At 38.3% G+C, this 17,952-nt stretch overlaps 3 protein-coding genes across 3 annotated transcripts; all 3 read left to right on the forward strand.

Moving 5' to 3' along the window:
- Window positions 1-1,421: 1,421 nt before the first annotated feature.
- parp3 (poly (ADP-ribose) polymerase family, member 3) lies at window positions 1,422-6,975 on the forward strand. Its single transcript, XM_031757133.2, has 11 exons — window positions 1,422-1,812; window positions 2,096-2,299; window positions 2,379-2,504; window positions 2,723-2,905; window positions 3,113-3,251; window positions 4,065-4,288; window positions 4,395-4,550; window positions 4,689-4,775; window positions 4,857-5,034; window positions 5,122-5,265; window positions 5,807-6,975. Exons 2-11 carry the CDS (start codon window positions 2,114-2,116, stop codon window positions 5,980-5,982), a joined length of 1,599 nt encoding a protein of 532 aa, XP_031612993.1. The 5' UTR covers window positions 1,422-1,812; window positions 2,096-2,113; the 3' UTR covers window positions 5,983-6,975.
- Window positions 6,976-7,907: 932 nt separating this feature from the next.
- Window positions 7,908-10,886, forward strand: gpr61l (G protein-coupled receptor 61-like). The gene is made up of 2 exons (XM_031757160.2): window positions 7,908-8,152; window positions 9,049-10,886. The coding sequence occupies exon 2, from the start codon at window positions 9,101-9,103 to the stop codon at window positions 10,403-10,405; it is 1,305 nt and encodes a 434-aa protein (XP_031613020.1). The 5' UTR covers window positions 7,908-8,152; window positions 9,049-9,100; the 3' UTR covers window positions 10,406-10,886.
- A 608-nt stretch (window positions 10,887-11,494) lies between these two features.
- LOC116333925 (caveolin-2-like) lies at window positions 11,495-17,510 on the forward strand. The gene is made up of 5 exons (XM_031757218.2): window positions 11,495-11,509; window positions 12,138-12,334; window positions 15,763-15,942; window positions 16,577-16,764; window positions 16,971-17,510. Exons 3-5 carry the CDS (start codon window positions 15,790-15,792, stop codon window positions 17,125-17,127), a joined length of 498 nt encoding a protein of 165 aa, XP_031613078.1. The 5' UTR covers window positions 11,495-11,509; window positions 12,138-12,334; window positions 15,763-15,789; the 3' UTR covers window positions 17,128-17,510.
- The last annotated feature ends 442 nt before the right edge of the window (window positions 17,511-17,952 follow it).

Consider the following 17,952-nt stretch of genomic DNA (forward strand, 5'->3'; position numbering starts at 1 on the left):
AGACCAAACAGAAACTGAAATGAGAATTACCTGCACAAATATCATCTGTTGACATGGGATAAAATTCACCAAAGCTGTCCTGGCCCTGGCCCATACAGTATCAACGATTTAACACTGCCATCTGGTGTCCACATTTTGTTTCATCTGTCTTAATTTGACCATCATGCAGGCAGCTTTGGGGTTTTTCCAAATATAGAACATTTCCATATGAAGGAAATCAATGAATAATTGCAGTTCTGCTTCATTAGATCTGCTCAGTGGACATCATCAAATTGCTGTTTTTATGTGGGACAGGCCAAACATGCTGTTCCTTACTGTGAAACACAGGCTCGCTATATATCAAGCATATTATCAAGACACAGACACAATTTTGTGGGGGTAATTAATTTTTGGTATTGCTTGATTGTGCAATACAGTTGATTGCAGCAGCCCCATTAAACTCCTAAATTGATAGTCTCACCCTCATGAGGAAAACCTTCACTGTTACACGTAGCTCATTAATTTTAGCTCATCATGTTAGAGAGCTTTTAAAAAATTTCTGGATTTTTATTAAGTTAAATTACAACTAAACTGCTTAAGAGACAAAGATTATCCAATATGTTTGTCTAACCCTTGGACAAACACAAAGGACACATGGTACCCTGCTGTACATACACTCAACAACCCCTTTATTAGGTTGCTAGAAATAAACTGGAGCCTCGTTTGCTTACAGATCTGCCGTAATTATTCATGGCACAGACTCAACAAGGTCCTGGAAACATTTCTCAGAAATTTTGGTCCATATTGACACGACAGCATCACATCACAGATGTAGCAGATTTGTCGGCTACACATCCATGATGTAAATTGGCTTGAAATTAAGCGGGTCATCTTGACCATATACACATGTATACATGTCTACACAACAAATTTCCCACGTGTGGGACTAATAAAGGTTATCTTATCTTATCTTATCTTATCTTATGCATGCAATTGACTGATTAGAGCAGTTCAAAAGTGGCTGATGAGTGTAAACTGTACATTAATGAATTGTCACACACCACCACCACAAAAAATTTCTTTCTCTGCAACCTATTCACTCCATAATTCTACCATAAAATATGTATATAAGGTAAAATTTAAAAAAAATGACTGCAATAATTTTTCCATCGAGTTGCAGGAAGTGTAACGTGTTCAATCTCACACATTTAATGTCAAAAATATACTGAACTGGAAACATTAATTTTTGCTTAGCTAGACTATTTGCTAGGTTTTTTTTTTAAAGTTAAGGGAGTTGTGAAAATGATATTATATAGCAATTTGCTACTACATAAAATTCTATGAATGTAAAAATATTTAAACTAATATTTAAAAATTATTTTCCATGAAAATCCGAAGAAGAAACGCACTGTTGTGAAGCTCCTATTGTTGTTAATCGTGGACCGGATTTCTGTCCAGTGAAGGGAAAGAAACGTGATTAAACCTTTGGGAAAGTACCTCTGTTACATTATATAGCAATAGGTAGAGTACAAATAGTCAGAATTTAAAAGACCGGTTCATTTTGGCCTTGGTCCTCGCTTAATCCACCTCTGAAAGGCACAAATGAGCCTCACACCGGACTCAGCTAGCTAGGTGGCGGTATAGCCGTTTGTTCGCTCCGTTGACTCCAGCAGCAGAGGAGGAGGAGGGCACAACTCAGCTCCAGCACTTCCGCGTTTTGTAAAGTGATTGTAAACTTACAGAAAATCATAGACACTCTCTTACAGCCGGTGTTCTGCTTTGGTGACGAGGAGCGTCTTTGAGTCTGCTGTTAGCATCATTTATCGTTACAAGGTAAGTCCCGTACAGAGGGAAGTTCTATTGTTTTTATGATAAATAACAGGGGCGGAGCTGGTTCAGTGTCTGCGCTGCTCCAAAACATGTCAAAACTACTGTTGCGGTGTCGGGTGTTGTTTTTACGAATGGCAGATAGTCTGTAATTATCGGTAACGGATGTGTGGGGAGTACTCCGGCTTGTTCTGATGAACAGTCAGAGATGGCTGTATGAGCAGTGCAGGCATGCCTGAACTTGTCCAGTCATGATGTCCAGAGACCAAAGTGACAAGTGTGTGTGCAGGCCTTTCAAGTTAGGACCATGGCACCAAAGAGACGAGCTGCTTCTGCTGCCAAGGCTGGTGGAAAGAAGGTCAAACAGGAGCCTGAAACACCAAAAGCCAAAGATGCCTTTACCTCTGCAAAGGAAGCCCTGCTGGCTGCAGGGCCACAAGTAAAAAGCAACAAGAAGGTGGATGAACACTGTTCATTGTCATCCTGTGGAGAGGTAGGACACGTGAAGTAGGGCTTGTTAGTGCAGGAGCAGAAAGCTGATTTTGATAAATGTCCTCTAATGTCTTCACCAGGTGTATGGGGATTATGACTGCATGCTCAATCAGACAAATATCGGACATAACAACAATAAGTTTTATGTCATCCAAGTTGTTAAAGCAAACAACAAGTACTATTCATGGAACAGATGGGGCAGAGTGGTGAGTTTGTTCTACTTTTTTAAAAATGCATTTTGTTCTGTTAATTCATGTACACGCCCACACTATATGTGTATATATATTAGTGTGTGTATATATACTTTTTCTAAAGGGCTTGGGGGAAAAAAGCAGACATTATTGATTTTTAACCCCAAATGCTTATTGCTGTGTGTTGACATATTAGCGTCACTGTTAGTGCTTCATTTCTAACCTGGTTTCAGGGGGAAGTCGGACAGAGTAAACTTAGTTCGCCCTTTGATAAGGCTGAAAATGCTGTCAAGGACTTTGAGAAGAAGTTTAAGGACAAGACAAAGAACAACTGGAGCGACCGAATGAATTTTGTCTCTCATCCTGGGAAGTACACCTTGATAGAGGTGGATGGAGAGCAAGATGCTGAAATCAAGGTAATTTAAATGCCTGTATGATTAGATCAAGGAGCATTGAGTGTGGTTATGAAACCTCAAATCGTTAAAATCACAGTATGAGAAGCAAAGTCTCTAAAAATAAATAAATAATGCAAATTCTTCAACCGCGTTTCTAATATTTTAGACTTTTGACACTCTGTATCAGCTTTAGCAGAATCTCCCTGTGCGTTCTCTTGGACATTGCAGGTAGACTGTGTTGATGGCAAGCCAGCCCAGGTTGCAAAGAACGCCCTACCTTGTACCCTCGATGAAGCTACACAGAGCCTCATTAAGCTCATTTTCAGCAATGACATGTTCAAGGAGGCGATGGAATGTATGAACCTAGGTGGGTGTGTCTAACTTGTAAAACTTTTCACACGACAGATCCAGTCTGCAAACACTCTTTGTATTTAAAATACCAGTTGTGTAATGTACCTGTGAAGCTGAAGTGGGTGCAGACTTTAAAAATACTCCTGTGTATTAACTTCTATTTCTAAGAACTGTAGGAAACAATAAAGAATGTGATGTAAATGATTAAACATTGTTACAAACAAAGGGTAAAGTCTACATCTGCATATCTTTCCTCATCTCAGCATTTTGGACATACGTGATCAATGTTCTGGGCTTTGCTAGCTGCAGTAGGCAGAAAGCTAGAAAAGGCAAAAATGAAGAGATAAAAGAGTAAAAGCAATCCCAGGCTTAAAACTCAATAGGCTTCTCTCTGCACCTCTGTCCTCTTTGTGCATCTGCACGTGTTTCATAGCTCTAAAAATAAGTGAGTGCTGGCTTCTGGCTTCACCCATTATTATGCTTAACCCACCACACCTCCATAACGTGTTTCCTGTGAAGACTTAATAGTAACTATCTGATTTGGTCTGAAAGGTTGTGTGGTTTACAAGAGTGTCCTGTTTTTACTATACTTTTCTAAACCCTGAAATCAAAGTCGAAGGGAGGGTCATTTGTGTAGTTTCCTCTATGAGCACACTAATTATTTGAAAAAAACCTAACCTTACATTTTTGTTTCTCATTTGGAAATCATTTAAATTGCACTAAAAACACTTTCTGACAAGTGTTTTTAGTGCAATCCTGGGCACAAAATGATGAAAACATGCAATGATCTGCTTGAGAATTATGTTTTTTGTGTGTGGTTATTACGCAGACATCAAAAAGATGCCTTTGGGCAAGCTCAGCAAGGTCCAGATTGCAAAAGGCTTTGAGGTTTTGGAGGAGATCGAGGCTGCTATGAATCAAAAAAGTGGAAAAGGGCGTCTAGAAGAGCTTTCCTCAAAATTCTACACCACAATCCCACATAACTTTGGCAGGAACAGACCGCCTACTATTAATGACAAAGAGATTGTGGAGAAGAAAAAAGAGATGCTCTTGGTAAGATTTTCTGGATCATAAATTGGAAGAAGCTTTGTCTCGCTGTGCTGTGTTCTCATTCCTAAAGTCTGTTCCCTGTTGTGTGTTTGTTCTTTTTTTTTTACAGGTGCTGGCTGACATTGAGCTTGCCCAGACTCTGAAGTCAGAGACTGAGAAGGCTCAAGTAGAGATGATACAGACGGTTCCTCACCCTATAGACCAAGACTACAATTCTCTCAAATGCAAGCTAAGTCTGATGGAAAAGAATACAGAAATGTTCAAGGTATTGTCTCTTACGTGACAAAATCTTATAAATACAAAGGTTTTGGACTGCTGCTTATCTCAGATCTGCTATTTATGTTGTGTTTTATGCAATAATAGCAGTTGTGTTATTTCCTTCTTTCTGTTTTTGCATTTGAAGATCATAGAAAATTACCTGAAAGCGACTTCAGGCGACTATTACAAACCAAAAATTCTCAATGTTTGGGAAGTCGATCGAGAGACAGAGGTAGGCACTACAGCCAGTTTTATTAAGTCAAACACAGAAAACGGGCGTCCTCTGACCAAAAGCACATGTTCCGTATTGCAGGGGCAGCGCTTTAATGACAACGATAATCTGGAGAATCGGCGTCTGCTGTGGCATGGTACAAACATAGCAGTGGTTGCAGCTATCCTGAAGAGTGGTCTGAGGATAATGCCCCATTCGGGAGGCCGTGTCGGTTGTGGTATCTATTTTGCCTCTGAAAACAACAAGTCTGCATGTTATGGTAAGGCTGTAGAAGCAAGAAACAAGACAATTTTGGGTCTTTATTGGAGTCATAACATTGTACTTTTCACTTTCTGTCCATTTTCAGTGCGCCCTTCCAAAAATACAGGAGTGATGTTTCTCAGTGAGGTCGCCCTTGGCAAAGAGCATACCATTACCAGAGACAATTCTTCCTTGAGGAAGCCTCCGGCTGGGTATGATAGTGTGGTGGCACGAGGCATTGTCGAACCAGGTGCAGTACTTTTTAAGTTTTATACAGTAAAATAATACCCTTTGTGACATTGTATATTACTTTATAAAGTAAACTATCAGCATGTTGAGAGATCTGCGTGCCTTTTGTCCTTGAAATTGTTTGACCTTTTGGATGAAGTTTAATTTCCACTGGTAACTCATGACAAAGTCATTAAAAGAAACTTGCTATTCATGTTATCAGATTATGTCAGTTTCCCCCAAACGAATAAAAATATAAACATTTGAAAATCAGAGTGGCAGTAGCTTTTCTGTGTGGAGCTTGCGTGATCTCCCTGTGCTTGCTGCCTTACCTTCAGCCCAAAGACATGCATGTTAGGTGAAATGGTGACTCTAAATAGGCTGCAGGTGTTCATGTAAACACATTGAGTGCATAGAGCAAAAGAATGAAATGCTGTTTGTGTGGAAAAAAGATATGTATGGCCTGTAGTGCACTTTGAGTGCTCAATTAGTCTAGAAAAGTGCGATATGAATGCCACCTCCTGTCTATTTTATTATATCACTTTGTGATTCTTTGATTTCAGATCCGTCCAAGGACATCTTCATCACCCTGGAGGGTAAGAAGGTTGCTGTGCCTCAGGGTAAGCCAATAAACCAACCCCAGTTTTCTGATAGCCACTTCCACAACAGTGAATATCTCATCTACAAAGAGAGTCAATGCCGCCTTCGCTACCTGCTGGAGCTAAACATGTATGGCTAATTCTAACCAAAGAAAAATGAAGGTCTTTTTGTTTGTTTCTTGGTGATGGGCTCCCTACAGACCTTCAGATAAGTCTGTGGTCTAATAAAGTGAATGTGGATCTGTTCATTTTAGATGCACTTTTCTGTGCCTTATGCTTATGTTTGCGTAGTTTGCAAGTTTTTATACATACTTAAACTATGTAAAGACAATTTACAATGAAGAACATGGTGATCTTTGCACACTTTGGTTTTTGAATTGCATTAGTGCTTCTCAAACTGGAGGGCTGGACTACAATGTGAAAATGTGAAAATTGATTTGAATATATATGATCTTTTTTTTTTCTTTTTTAAGAAAATTCATGTTTTAGTTGTTGAGAAGTAGTGGATGACTTCTTACAGTTAATGAAGTGGAGCCTGCCAGTTTGAGAACCACTGAATTACATATTGAACCATATGTCCTGTTTGGCGTGTTCTGTTTCTATAGGGTTTACATATTTAAAAACGCATAATTTAGTCTAACTGACAACGAAAGACACAGTCCTGTGCTTGAGAAAGAAAGTGTCTTGAATGTGCACTTATATATGCATTTTGAGTAGTGATGAATAAAGATAAACTGGTGTTGAAAAAGAAGCATAAATGGTACCTATACAAAGACATATTTATGAAACTGTAAAATGCTAATTTTGGGTAATGTTGAAGAACCGTTACACATGTAAGAATGTTTCAAGGAGCTTTCTGCTTTGTAAGCCAGTCCCACTATGCCGTCTTGGTTTATTCCAAATACAACCACATGGTGTCAGAAATGAGAAACTAAACTAAACTAACGTTTGTAGTAATGCACTATGACATGACTTGAATATAGAATATACTGAAGTGCCCCTGCAACATCTCTTTTTGTCCCTTTGAAGTAATTTAGTTATAATGATGCCATAATGGTAATGCGCTACATGTTAAACTGACTGTGACTGTAAACAAGTAATCTATAAATAAAGAATAAATCATCTAAAATGTTTATCGGCTGTTTGGATATCTTGTGTTTCTAATTGATAATGTTTCTCATATAATGCTCTTTTTATGTGTTATGTGCAGTGCTTAACAAATGTATTAGTCCACTACCCAGTGTAATGATTAGTCCACCAGTACTCTTTAATCGGAGTAATATTTTTAATGCTAAAGTTATTATTGTTATCTGTGAATTGATCAAAAAATGGATCATCTTACAAAAAAGCGGAAAACGTAATAGAGCATATTGGTGACGATTAAGATCCCAGATTACAGTTTTATTTACTTACATTCATGACCAGAAAAATGTGTTTAGTGTTTGAATGTTATCCTTGATTAATTCTCTGAGAAATCCAGTGTGTCAGCTCAAAAATGTAATTTTTAAAATAGTTTTTTAGTTTTAAACAAGTCTTTGAAAAATTTCTATGACTGTATTTGTGGTTTCTTTTTTTAAGGACAGGTGGCTTAATGAATTTGTTAAGCACTGTATTTGTTATGGCAAAGGATTTAAAAGGACTCATTTTACAAGATACTAGCTCACATTTTGCTAGTTGGTAACACTGCTTATCATTTATTTATTAATTTTTGGGAAAGTTCCTATTATGTGAGTGATGTTCTCTATAGGTGTATAGTAAAATCCAGCTCGAATGAAACATATACTTTAAGATGGATGAATAGTTTTTGAAAGTATTTAAAGTCAAATGGATGTAAAAAGAAAACAGTTGCAGTGTCAATGTAAGCTACATTAAAAACAGAAATGAATCTTTGAACTGGTGGCTGTTAGGACCCAGGAGAGACTGGGCTCTGAAGGGAAGACAGAGGAGTGTGTGTCTGCTTGAAAAAACAAAAAACACATCACTCACACAATCACACAATACAATGTGTGACAGTCACCGCCATACACAGCATCAAACAGCAATAAGGGTGTTTAGCAGAGGAAGGGAGAGGGAAGAGAAGAGGCATCATTTAAACTTGGGAAACGGTCATGGAATTGGGAATATACCTGTCTGAAACTCTGAAACTCTCCTCTTAAACTTTTCATGTGGAATTAATAAGAACAACGATAACAACAAAAAAGCTGGGACTGCATAAACAATATGTGGGATTTAAGCTATAGTGGTGTCAGCGCTGACACTTGGTTAACCTATTCAGATTTAACAATGATGTAGAAACAGAGTGGGTCATGGGTAAGTTATTTCAGTTTGATCTCTTTTTTTCAGTGCTTTATTAGTTTCTGTGTTAAGCATACAAAAAATACAGTCAATAAATATATTTTCCCCACAATGACATATGAAAGGACAGAGATTTTTGAAAGTACCACTGCAATCTATTTATCAGTATCTGGTAGTGGTACTAGTGTGTTCCTACAGCAGGCCTAAAGGTAGTGACTTGTGCTTGTCTACATTTTACCATAACAATGGGTTTATAATTTCAGTTACTTTTATTGGTGTGTCTACCAAAATCTCTTGTGCATGTTAACATTTGTCACAGTCACAGTTGTGATTATAATCACATCTACATCACATCATCTCCTTGTAATTGATCCTGACATTGCAAATAAAACAACAGGAGTCAATAATACCTTCCTGATAAAAACAAAATGCTGTGTGAACAAAGGTTTATCGGATTGCAGTTAGATCTAAATCAGTCAGTCTGTAAAACCACTTAGAGTACTGGGTTGTAAATGGATTAGACTTTTTAAGGAGAAACAACTCTCCTCACAACTCTTTAATTTAACGTCAGTTTAGTATGCTGACTGAACGTTGTATAACCATTGTTTTTACTCTAAACATTTCAAAGTTTACCCATCAATATGTTTACACCAGCTGCTATTACTCTTATGACCTTTTAACAAGTCCTAGTGAGAAATTAAAATGACTGTGGAAACTTAATGGCAATATATTTCTCAATTAATTCATATAAAATAAAATTGCATGACATTATATGGACAGAGGCGATCACATACACAGAAATAAAAAGCATACCTTTTTTAATAGATACACAAATACACTTGTAAAGTCTAAACTACTTTTAAGATGTTTATAGATGTTTTATGAGAATTTTTCATTTCCTTTCAACACAGATCCACATATGAAGAAATCTGAGATAGAAATGGAGGAAGCTGCGATATAATAATGGCTGACAAGACCAGGTCCATGTTAGCCTCGGTGGCAAATCATTCTGTTCTGAATCTTACAACTGCCCAGTGGGAACCCAATCCTACCGTTCCTGCTGATGTGGGTGTTGTCACAAGCTCTCAGTCACAGATCAAAGATCTTTTCGGTTTGTTCTGCATGGTTACCCTCAACCTCATTGCTTTGTTGGCCAACACTGGTGTGATGGTGGCGATTGCTCGTGCGCCTCACCTTAAGAGGTTTGCCTTTGTGTGCCACCTGTGTGCAGTTGACTTGCTTTGCGCCATCCTCCTGATGCCTTTGGGGATCATATCGAGCTCGCCGTTCTTTGGAACTGTTGTGTTCACTGTTCTGGAGTGTCAGGTTTACATCTTTCTTAACGTTTTCCTCATTTGTCTGTCCATTCTCACCATCACAGCCATCAGTGTAGAACGTTACTTCTATATTGTACACCCAATGCGTTATGAAGTCAAGATGACCATCAATCTTGCTATTGGTGTCATGTTACTAATCTGGGTAAAGTCAGTCCTCTTGGCTATTGTCACACTGTTTGGATGGCCAGCTTATGGACCTCAGAGCTCCATTGCAGCAGCTCACTGCTCTCTTCACGCGAGCCACAGTCGCCTAAGAGGAGTATTTGCAGTGCTCTTCAGTGTGGTTTGTTTCCTGGCTCCAGCAGTGGTTATCTTTGCTGTTTACTGTGCTGTGTACAAGGTGGCTCGTTCTGCAGCCCTGCAGCAAGCCCCTGCAGTAACAACATGGGCAAATGCAAGCCCTGCCAAGGATCGCTCTGACTCCATCAACAGCCAGACTACCATGATCACTACCACCCGTACTCTGCCACAAAGACTTTCTCCAGAGAGGGCATTCAGTGGAGGCAAAGCTGCACTGACTTTGGTTTTCATCGTAGGCCAGTTCCTGGTTTGTTGGTTGCCCTACTTCATCTTCCACCTGCAGATGTCTCTGACTGGTTCCATGCAGAGCCCTGGGGACTTGGAGGAAGCTGTCACCTGGCTGGCCTACTCCTCTTTTGCTGTCAACCCATTCTTCTACGGCCTGTTGAACAGACAGATCAGAGAGGAGCTGGTAAAGTTTAGACGTTGCTGCCTTACACAGCCTGTGGAGTTTGGGGCATCAAGTCAAGAGGGTTCGTTTCAGGAAAACTTCTTGCAGTTCATCCAAAGAACCACTAGTACAGCTGAAACTCGATCCAACTGTGCCAACTCCAGTCCCCAACCATCCACTAACCATACTGTGGATCAAGTAAATAAGATACCTGGACAAATACCTGAGGAGCATGCTTAAAAAATAATGAGCAGAAGTTGGGTACTACAGAACTAATATGTAGTCACTGTCGCTGTTCTTTGTTTTTCCAAGAAATTGTGTCTTAATCAATATGTTTCTGTCTGAGCTGGGGAAAAGCAGGCCACTTTTGAAAGAATAAGTGATGGTGGACAAAATCCAGTGGCCTTTATAAACAGAAGGAACAGTTAAAATAATGCTTTTAACATACATATGGACATTGGTAGTATTGTTTTAAGATAGAATTGAAAACATGATGCTCAAGTACTGTATTTTCCACACTATAAGACGCACTTAAAATCCCTTAATTTTCTCAAAAATTGACAGCGCACGTTATAATCCGTCTTATCTATGAATTCTGGTTCTGCTTACTCACTTCGAACTGATGTTATGTGATACACGGCACTCAAAAATTTGTCAAATAATGTTTGAGTATAACTTTGGTAAGCTATTAAGTCGCACCGCTTGATGGATTCTCGGAGTATTACGGCTACCGTAGTCAGGAGCCCCGCGAACTCGGAGTAACCAGAGTAACCTCTGCTTCAGGTCCCAATGTAAAACGAACACTGCAGCACTGTCTACATTCTTTCGTCTTTAATAAAATGATCAGCGTTGCTGCTTTACCAGGTGTAACCATTAAGTTTAGCATCCAGGCATCCATGAAAACAGAATTTATTAAATTTAACGGAGTTAGAAGTTAGCAGGAAGTTAGCTTGCTAGTTTCCACCTAAATATCATATACCATGTTCTGACTGAGAGGTTTCTGAAAAAATTAAAACGTACAGCTCTGCTATCACTCCAACATAAATGAAGACAGTAAACTAAACAGCAGTGACGTTTGTAGGGTTACTGAAGTTGGGCTAGCTCGTCTATAATGATGTGCTACGTGATCGCTAGCGACACAGCTATGTTAGCATAACATAAACACAGTAAAGCTGGAGGATGAACACTGACTTTTTTCTACTTGCTAAAAGTTAACATGAGGGTTCCTGACGGTTAGGGACAAATGCAATCACATGGCAGGATGCTGTAAACGGAACAAACTTCAGTCAGGAGAACAACTGAGATAATCTATCCACAATACAGTGGAGGAAGCAAGAAGAATGAGTTGAGTAAATTTTGACTTCTCTGTTTTGTTTCGCTTAATGCACCTTATAATCCGGTGTGCCTTATGTATGAAAAAACAGACCCATTCATCGACAGTGCACTTTATAATCCGGTGCGCCTTATGGTCCGAAAAATACAGTACATATATAATGTTTAGGATATTTTATCTTTTAATTATGATAGGTTTTCCTATTTAGGTCAAGGGACTGTGGTTGTACTGTAATCTGAAATATTGAAATGATGATCTATTCCCCCATGTAAATTTACCTTTCACTATGTAATTGTATGATATTAACAGTGTTTGTAGGAATTTTCTATATAAATGTAAATCTGCAATACTGCAATAATAAGGTCTTGAGAGTTGGTTCCCAGTTTCCCGTCAGTAACAAGTATTTTGCATATCTCAATAATAATTTACATTTAAATGCTATTTTTGATCGTCAACTGTGTTGACATTTTTAAAGTGCTAAATGTCAATGTTTCCAAGCTGTGGGCCTTTCTATTTAATATTCAGGAGTCTGTGTTTATCACGTATGACCAAGTAATCCAGTCAAAGTGCCAATACTCTCTGTGTTCAGAGGTCACATGAACCTGAGGGCTAATACATTTGAGTTCCTCTGTGCAACAGATATGCTGATGGATCACGGACATCACCTAGCTCTGTCGTCATGGAAATTGAGTGACTGGAGGTGATTCACACAGCACCAGCGACCTTTTAGCTGGATGTATACTTAAGAATCAGATCCTGATTGGAGTTTGCTAATTCACATTGAAAAGGTCTAGAAGTTCAGATGCGGATCATTAACATGCAAAGAAAGACTGAAGGTAGGTCACAGAAGACCCTGCAAATATGGACTACTATAATAGTGACATAGGTATGGTGAGGAAACGATAGTAAATTTACAATGGAAATCATTACTGAGCAATGATAATGCTCTGAGAGTGGTGACAAAGTGCTATTTTATGGCCTCTGCTGTTTGTATTAGTCTTTCACAAACAGGGAAAAAGACAGAATAGAGTGGTTACAGCAAATACTGGCTAACACCATTTCACTTGCTGTGGTATACACGATGCACCAATCTTACCTAACTGTATTTAATCCCTGGGTGAATACCATGGTAGCTTTTTTTTTTTTTTTTTTGTTACCAGGTGGATATTAATGATGCAGAAGCACACATGGGAGCATGAAAGACTCTATTATTCAAATGTACAGTTTTGTTAATAATGAGACTATAATAATACACACAATTTAGGACATTTAGGACTCACACACCACAATCAAGAGATTACTAGTAGGACACACAGTAAAACATTGGTGCAAAAATAAATTGTGTAAATGCTGATGTCTTTGGGGATAATGTTAACCACCGACTACTGTACATTTTACTGTAAACTCAGTATTTTCTCATGACAAGCACAAAATCTTTAAGTTTGAATCATTAATTGATAAGTTGTTGCTATTCTGCTTTTTTTTTCAGTTAGTCTGTTTTCAGCCTTTGTTGTTGTAATGATTCCAGTGTTTGTGTGGTTGCCTTGAGGACGGCTGGTAAAATTTTGATTACACCAGTTTTCCCATAATCAAAACAGTGGAATTTTTTTCATAATTAAAGAAAGAAGAATAGAAGGTGCATTTATAGTTTACATAATTTAATCAACTCTCTATTGAGAATACAGTAGCAGCAATTTAAAAATGTTAATTACAGTAAACATACCATAAATTAACGGGGAAGCTGCTGGAAGTAAAGGTGGATGTACACTCTGAAAATCTTAATACTAACAAATCTATAATACAGTCTTATACTTTCATGGGGAATTTTCTTACCGTGCACAGTCTGGATCACCATCATATCATTTCTCATGACCACACACACACACGGTGTGGAAACAGCTTTGAAATGCACGAGTATTTCTTTTACAGAAACAGGAAAAAGGTGTGACAGAAGTCTGACCTCTCTCTTCAAATCTGACAAAGCTGTAGGGAGTATAAAACAGCAGCGGGTTATTGGTGTTGGGTGCTTTTGTGCCTATTTTCTGATGTTCATATTATATGTGCATCTTCCACCCTGTGAATCTGAAAATGTAATTCTAGCGGTCCAAGACCTGTCAATAGTTTATATCTGTGCAGATAGAGGAAATTGAAGGATTGGGGGGGCCTCATTTTAAGATATCTGTAGGGTCTTATCTCATCCGGCTGAATCGCGGCAAAGGAAAGAACACTCACTTTGACACAAACGTTTCAAAAGCCTGATCTGGAATAAACTGATCACAGACAGCACAGACGTATGCACTCTTTGATGTTTTTGTTTTGCAGCTGGCATGAAAATAAAAAATCCAGTCATGAAGATTTGAGGTATTTCAAATCAGAGTGTGCCTGCCTTCTTAACAGATATTCAGGCAATTCATCTGGGCCTGTGAGCTGCAGACACAGGACACAGTGTAATACAGCTATGATGAAATCTGGGAAGAATTCTAGCTCAACACAAATCATGACCTAGACTGTTGTTTTCAGGTTTTATTTTGTGCAGTTTTAATACATTTTCAGAAAATAGTAATAAAACATACAATACTATAAGTCTTACCACTATGGCCTGGGCTTTGTTATTAGTTTTATTTAATATTATGTTTTCATTTATTGTTTGCCATTTCACAAAGCATGTGCTGACAGAACCTAATCGGGATAAAGTACACTTGATATTTTAATTCTGGTTGAATATTATTGTAGTATCCCCAACCAAGTACTTGTGCAGTGCTTATGGTATCTTTTCAAACTGCAAGGATATGCTGCTTTACTGCTTTTCCTCTTAATTTTAACTGATTATATGACTTTGATTAAAATGATAATTTTATAAGATAGATAAAACTATGTAAGCATTTTTTTAATAATAAGTGAATCTACTGACTGTGAACACAATCATATAACACAGTCTTCCAGGGGCTTTTCATCACAGTGGTTGCCAAACGCTATTAATCATCAGCTAATCAGATCCTGCCAACACTACCACAGTACTGCATCCCAAGCATGTGGGGAAAAAGAGCAATTTAAGCATGTGTGAGTGGAATAGTTGATTTAACAACTGACTTAAGTAACACGGATATATTAAAAAATGCAATGAAGAACCATGACCAACAGAGTGTGCTACATACCAGTCAGTCCTCCTCACATCCTTTTATTTTGACATCTCTAGCAAGACCAAGATGTAATAATTTTCAACACATAACAAAAAAGACGTTGTCTGCAGAGTGTCTGGCTGTAAATGTAAATGCAATGATAGGAATATTAAGTCTTATACAGATGTGACACTGTTGTCTGTGTATGGAAATGTTTAATGACCAAATCTGACACTCTTTACAGCACAGTTGCATCTAGTTGTGCCCAGAATATAAATCAAAAGATACATTTGATTAATTTAGAGGGGAGTGCCAAAGAACATGTTAAAAACACACCTACACCACACACAGAAGTGACAGAAACCTTTAGTAATACATTTTTAAAGGTCAGGGGGAAAAAAAGTCACACACTACTACAAAATGTAGAAATACACTTAATGTGATGTTAAATCAATACTAGTGCTGTCACGCACGGGGCCATCCGTGGTAACTCGCTAACGGAGATTTGTCGCGTTAATGCGGTTATGGCGTTAACGTCATTTTAATGAGATTAACGCTGACAGCACTAATCAATACATAAAGCTAATTTGATGCTATAAAATGAATGAGAATTTATTTTGTGAGTAAAATTTAAAGACTCTAAGGTTTGAGTTTTGGTTTACTGATACAAGGAGCCTTGCTGAAGCAAAAAAAGTGACTACACACAGGCACAGTTTTACAATAGAACACCAAAAACATCAATGGGACAGTTTACCTTATGCTGTGAGGATAGGGACTGCTAGCAAGGAGCTGCTGATTTGGTGAGGAGTGTATATTTAATTGACCAACACTGCCAAACACTGTCCCTATGATGAAGTAACTCTGTAATGTGAGTGCCAGAGTACTCCCCCTGATCATCACCCTGGCAATATTTAAGCAGGAAGTCAGGACTGATTTGATTCCACAAGTGATGGATATTTCTCATGCAGGCACAAATGAGACTTATAATGCAGTGTGTCACAAAATGTCAAAGCACGCCTGTAAAAGCCAATAAAGGCATTCCTCAACAGCAGTCAGTTAAGTCAGCAGCATACTATGTTCCACCTGGGTGTTAGCAACAAGCCAGCCGTCCTCCTGCTCATCCTCCCTGTTTTTGATGATACCAGGCAGACACAAAGCGCAGCTTACTGGAAATGGAGGACGAAAGATTGAAAGAGAAGAGACCATTGGGGGAACTGCTGGAAGTAAAAGTGGATGTTCACTCTGAAGCTCTGGACTTCATCCACAGTGACACGAGGCCTGTGATTTATGACAGGGATCCCAAAAAAGTCAACAGCAGTCTTAAGGTAACTAATGTGCAACCAGCATAAACCTGAGCAAAGAATACACAGTACAGGACACGAGACGGGGTGCACTTTATCAGTTTATTAGAGAAACATCATGAGATCAAGACTGGTCAGTAAAACAAAGCTGCTGGACATGCTGTCCATATATTTTCAAGCTGCTAAACTGACCAGTGAAATACAGATTTAGTAATTAAGTTGTTGTTGTAAAGGTGATTCATCCAATTATAAAGTTTGTAAAGGTAAATTGTTATCCAGTTTGGATAAATTCAGTCCTTAATTTCCACTCAATGAACGCCTGGTAACTCAAAGAGGAATTACCAGTTTAATAATATTGTGTTTCCCAATACTATATTCATATACTCTAATAGTGCTATTAGTGACATGTAAATGATTTTTTATTGTTAGTCACTAATAAAAATCGTGGAGTGAGCGTATTGAAATTTTACTGGAATCTGAAGGAGAGCATGGCAGAAATAGTTTTGAACCACTGTTATAAAGTATTGTTTTGTTTCTCTGATACAGTACCACATTCATTTACCTCATCTCTCATGATCATTTTCTGATATTTGTAACATGCAAATAGCATTAATGCCAGCATAGGAATCACTTACAGTCTCCCTGTTTGTGTCTGGAGGTCATGTTTGAGGATGTGATTGCAGAACCCCCCTCTGTGCGGAGCTTTGATAAAGTGTGGCTATGGAGTCACGCCCTGTTTGAGGTATCCAGACTATGGTGCTACCGATTCATCTCTCTCCTGCTGGCTGTGCCAGTCTCACTGGCAGCAGGGCTCCTCTTTGCTGTGCTCAGCTGCCTGCATATCTGGTAGGACGCTTACACTGTGACAAGCAGACTTACAGACAAGACTGAATAGCTGCACTAGTTTTCTGCTAAGTAAGAATCTTTAGGCAGAAATGGTTGTCACGTTTTCTCTGATACATTCAGGGGACTCCGTCCAGGAGTCCAAAATGATTTTTACTTCCTTTTTATTAAATGAGCTCCTATTTTGCCCTCTTCTTTGTGTCCTTCAGGTTGATCGTGCCATGTGTGCAGCTCCTTCTCATCAATATGCACTGGGTTCAGACTGTGTGGGCCAGCATACTGAACATTTTTATCAGTCCATTCTTTACCAGTATTGGAAAGTGCTGTGGTCAAGTCACCATCCTTCTGGCAAAAGATAAAAACTGATGGAAACACACTGTGTGGAAGTGATTGGTTAAAACAGCAATTATGGCACATGAACAGCGGCAACAGACTGCATACTAATTCTGCTGGGAGGGAAATGATCATCTGTATTTTAACCATCTGTGATTATTCTATGTTTTTATTCACTTATCATGCAATTTGTCATGCTGAAATATATAATTAGTTTTCTGTTTTCTAAATTTAATAGTGCATTATGCATAAAGCCTTTTGGCTGTCTAGATAAGGGCAACACAAAAAGCATACACTGAGGGGAATTAATAAATAATAATTCAATAATAAATTATATTAAAAACCTCCTTAATACACATGTAAAAGAAGAATCCACTGAAAGCAAAGTGAATGACAGATATTGCAATTAATTTGCAAAAGATATCCACCCATAAAATTTGAACTGATTATAAAAACAGATTAGGAGGCCTTAAGAGCTCTAGTAGAGCACTGGACAGTCCTCTGGATGGACTGATGTGTATGCGAGGTTAATGAAGACTATATGAATGCAAATATGTAAAAAAATAAATAAAAAATTAACACCTGCTAACAACTTTAGGTTTAAGGTTTTGAATCCAGCTATATGCAGTATTTTCTATTAAACAAGATGATAGCTGAAGGTGGAGACCAACAACTAATTCCACTCTGATTTATTTTTCTATGTAAAAAGGTTCCTCTGAATCTTCTTTTAACTTGATTGGAAGTAACACATTTATAACAGAAAGCCTTCTGTGTTAAATGTAGTGTGAATGGAAAGGAGTGGAAGTTTAAGAGCCAGAAGGTGTGCAACCTTGGAACCTGTCTGCCATTATCTGTGGA

The sequence above is a fragment of the Oreochromis aureus genome, linkage group 5 (genome assembly GCF_013358895.1).
Source record: "Oreochromis aureus strain Israel breed Guangdong linkage group 5, ZZ_aureus, whole genome shotgun sequence".
Classification (NCBI taxonomy): Eukaryota; Metazoa; Chordata; class Actinopteri; order Cichliformes; family Cichlidae; genus Oreochromis; species Oreochromis aureus.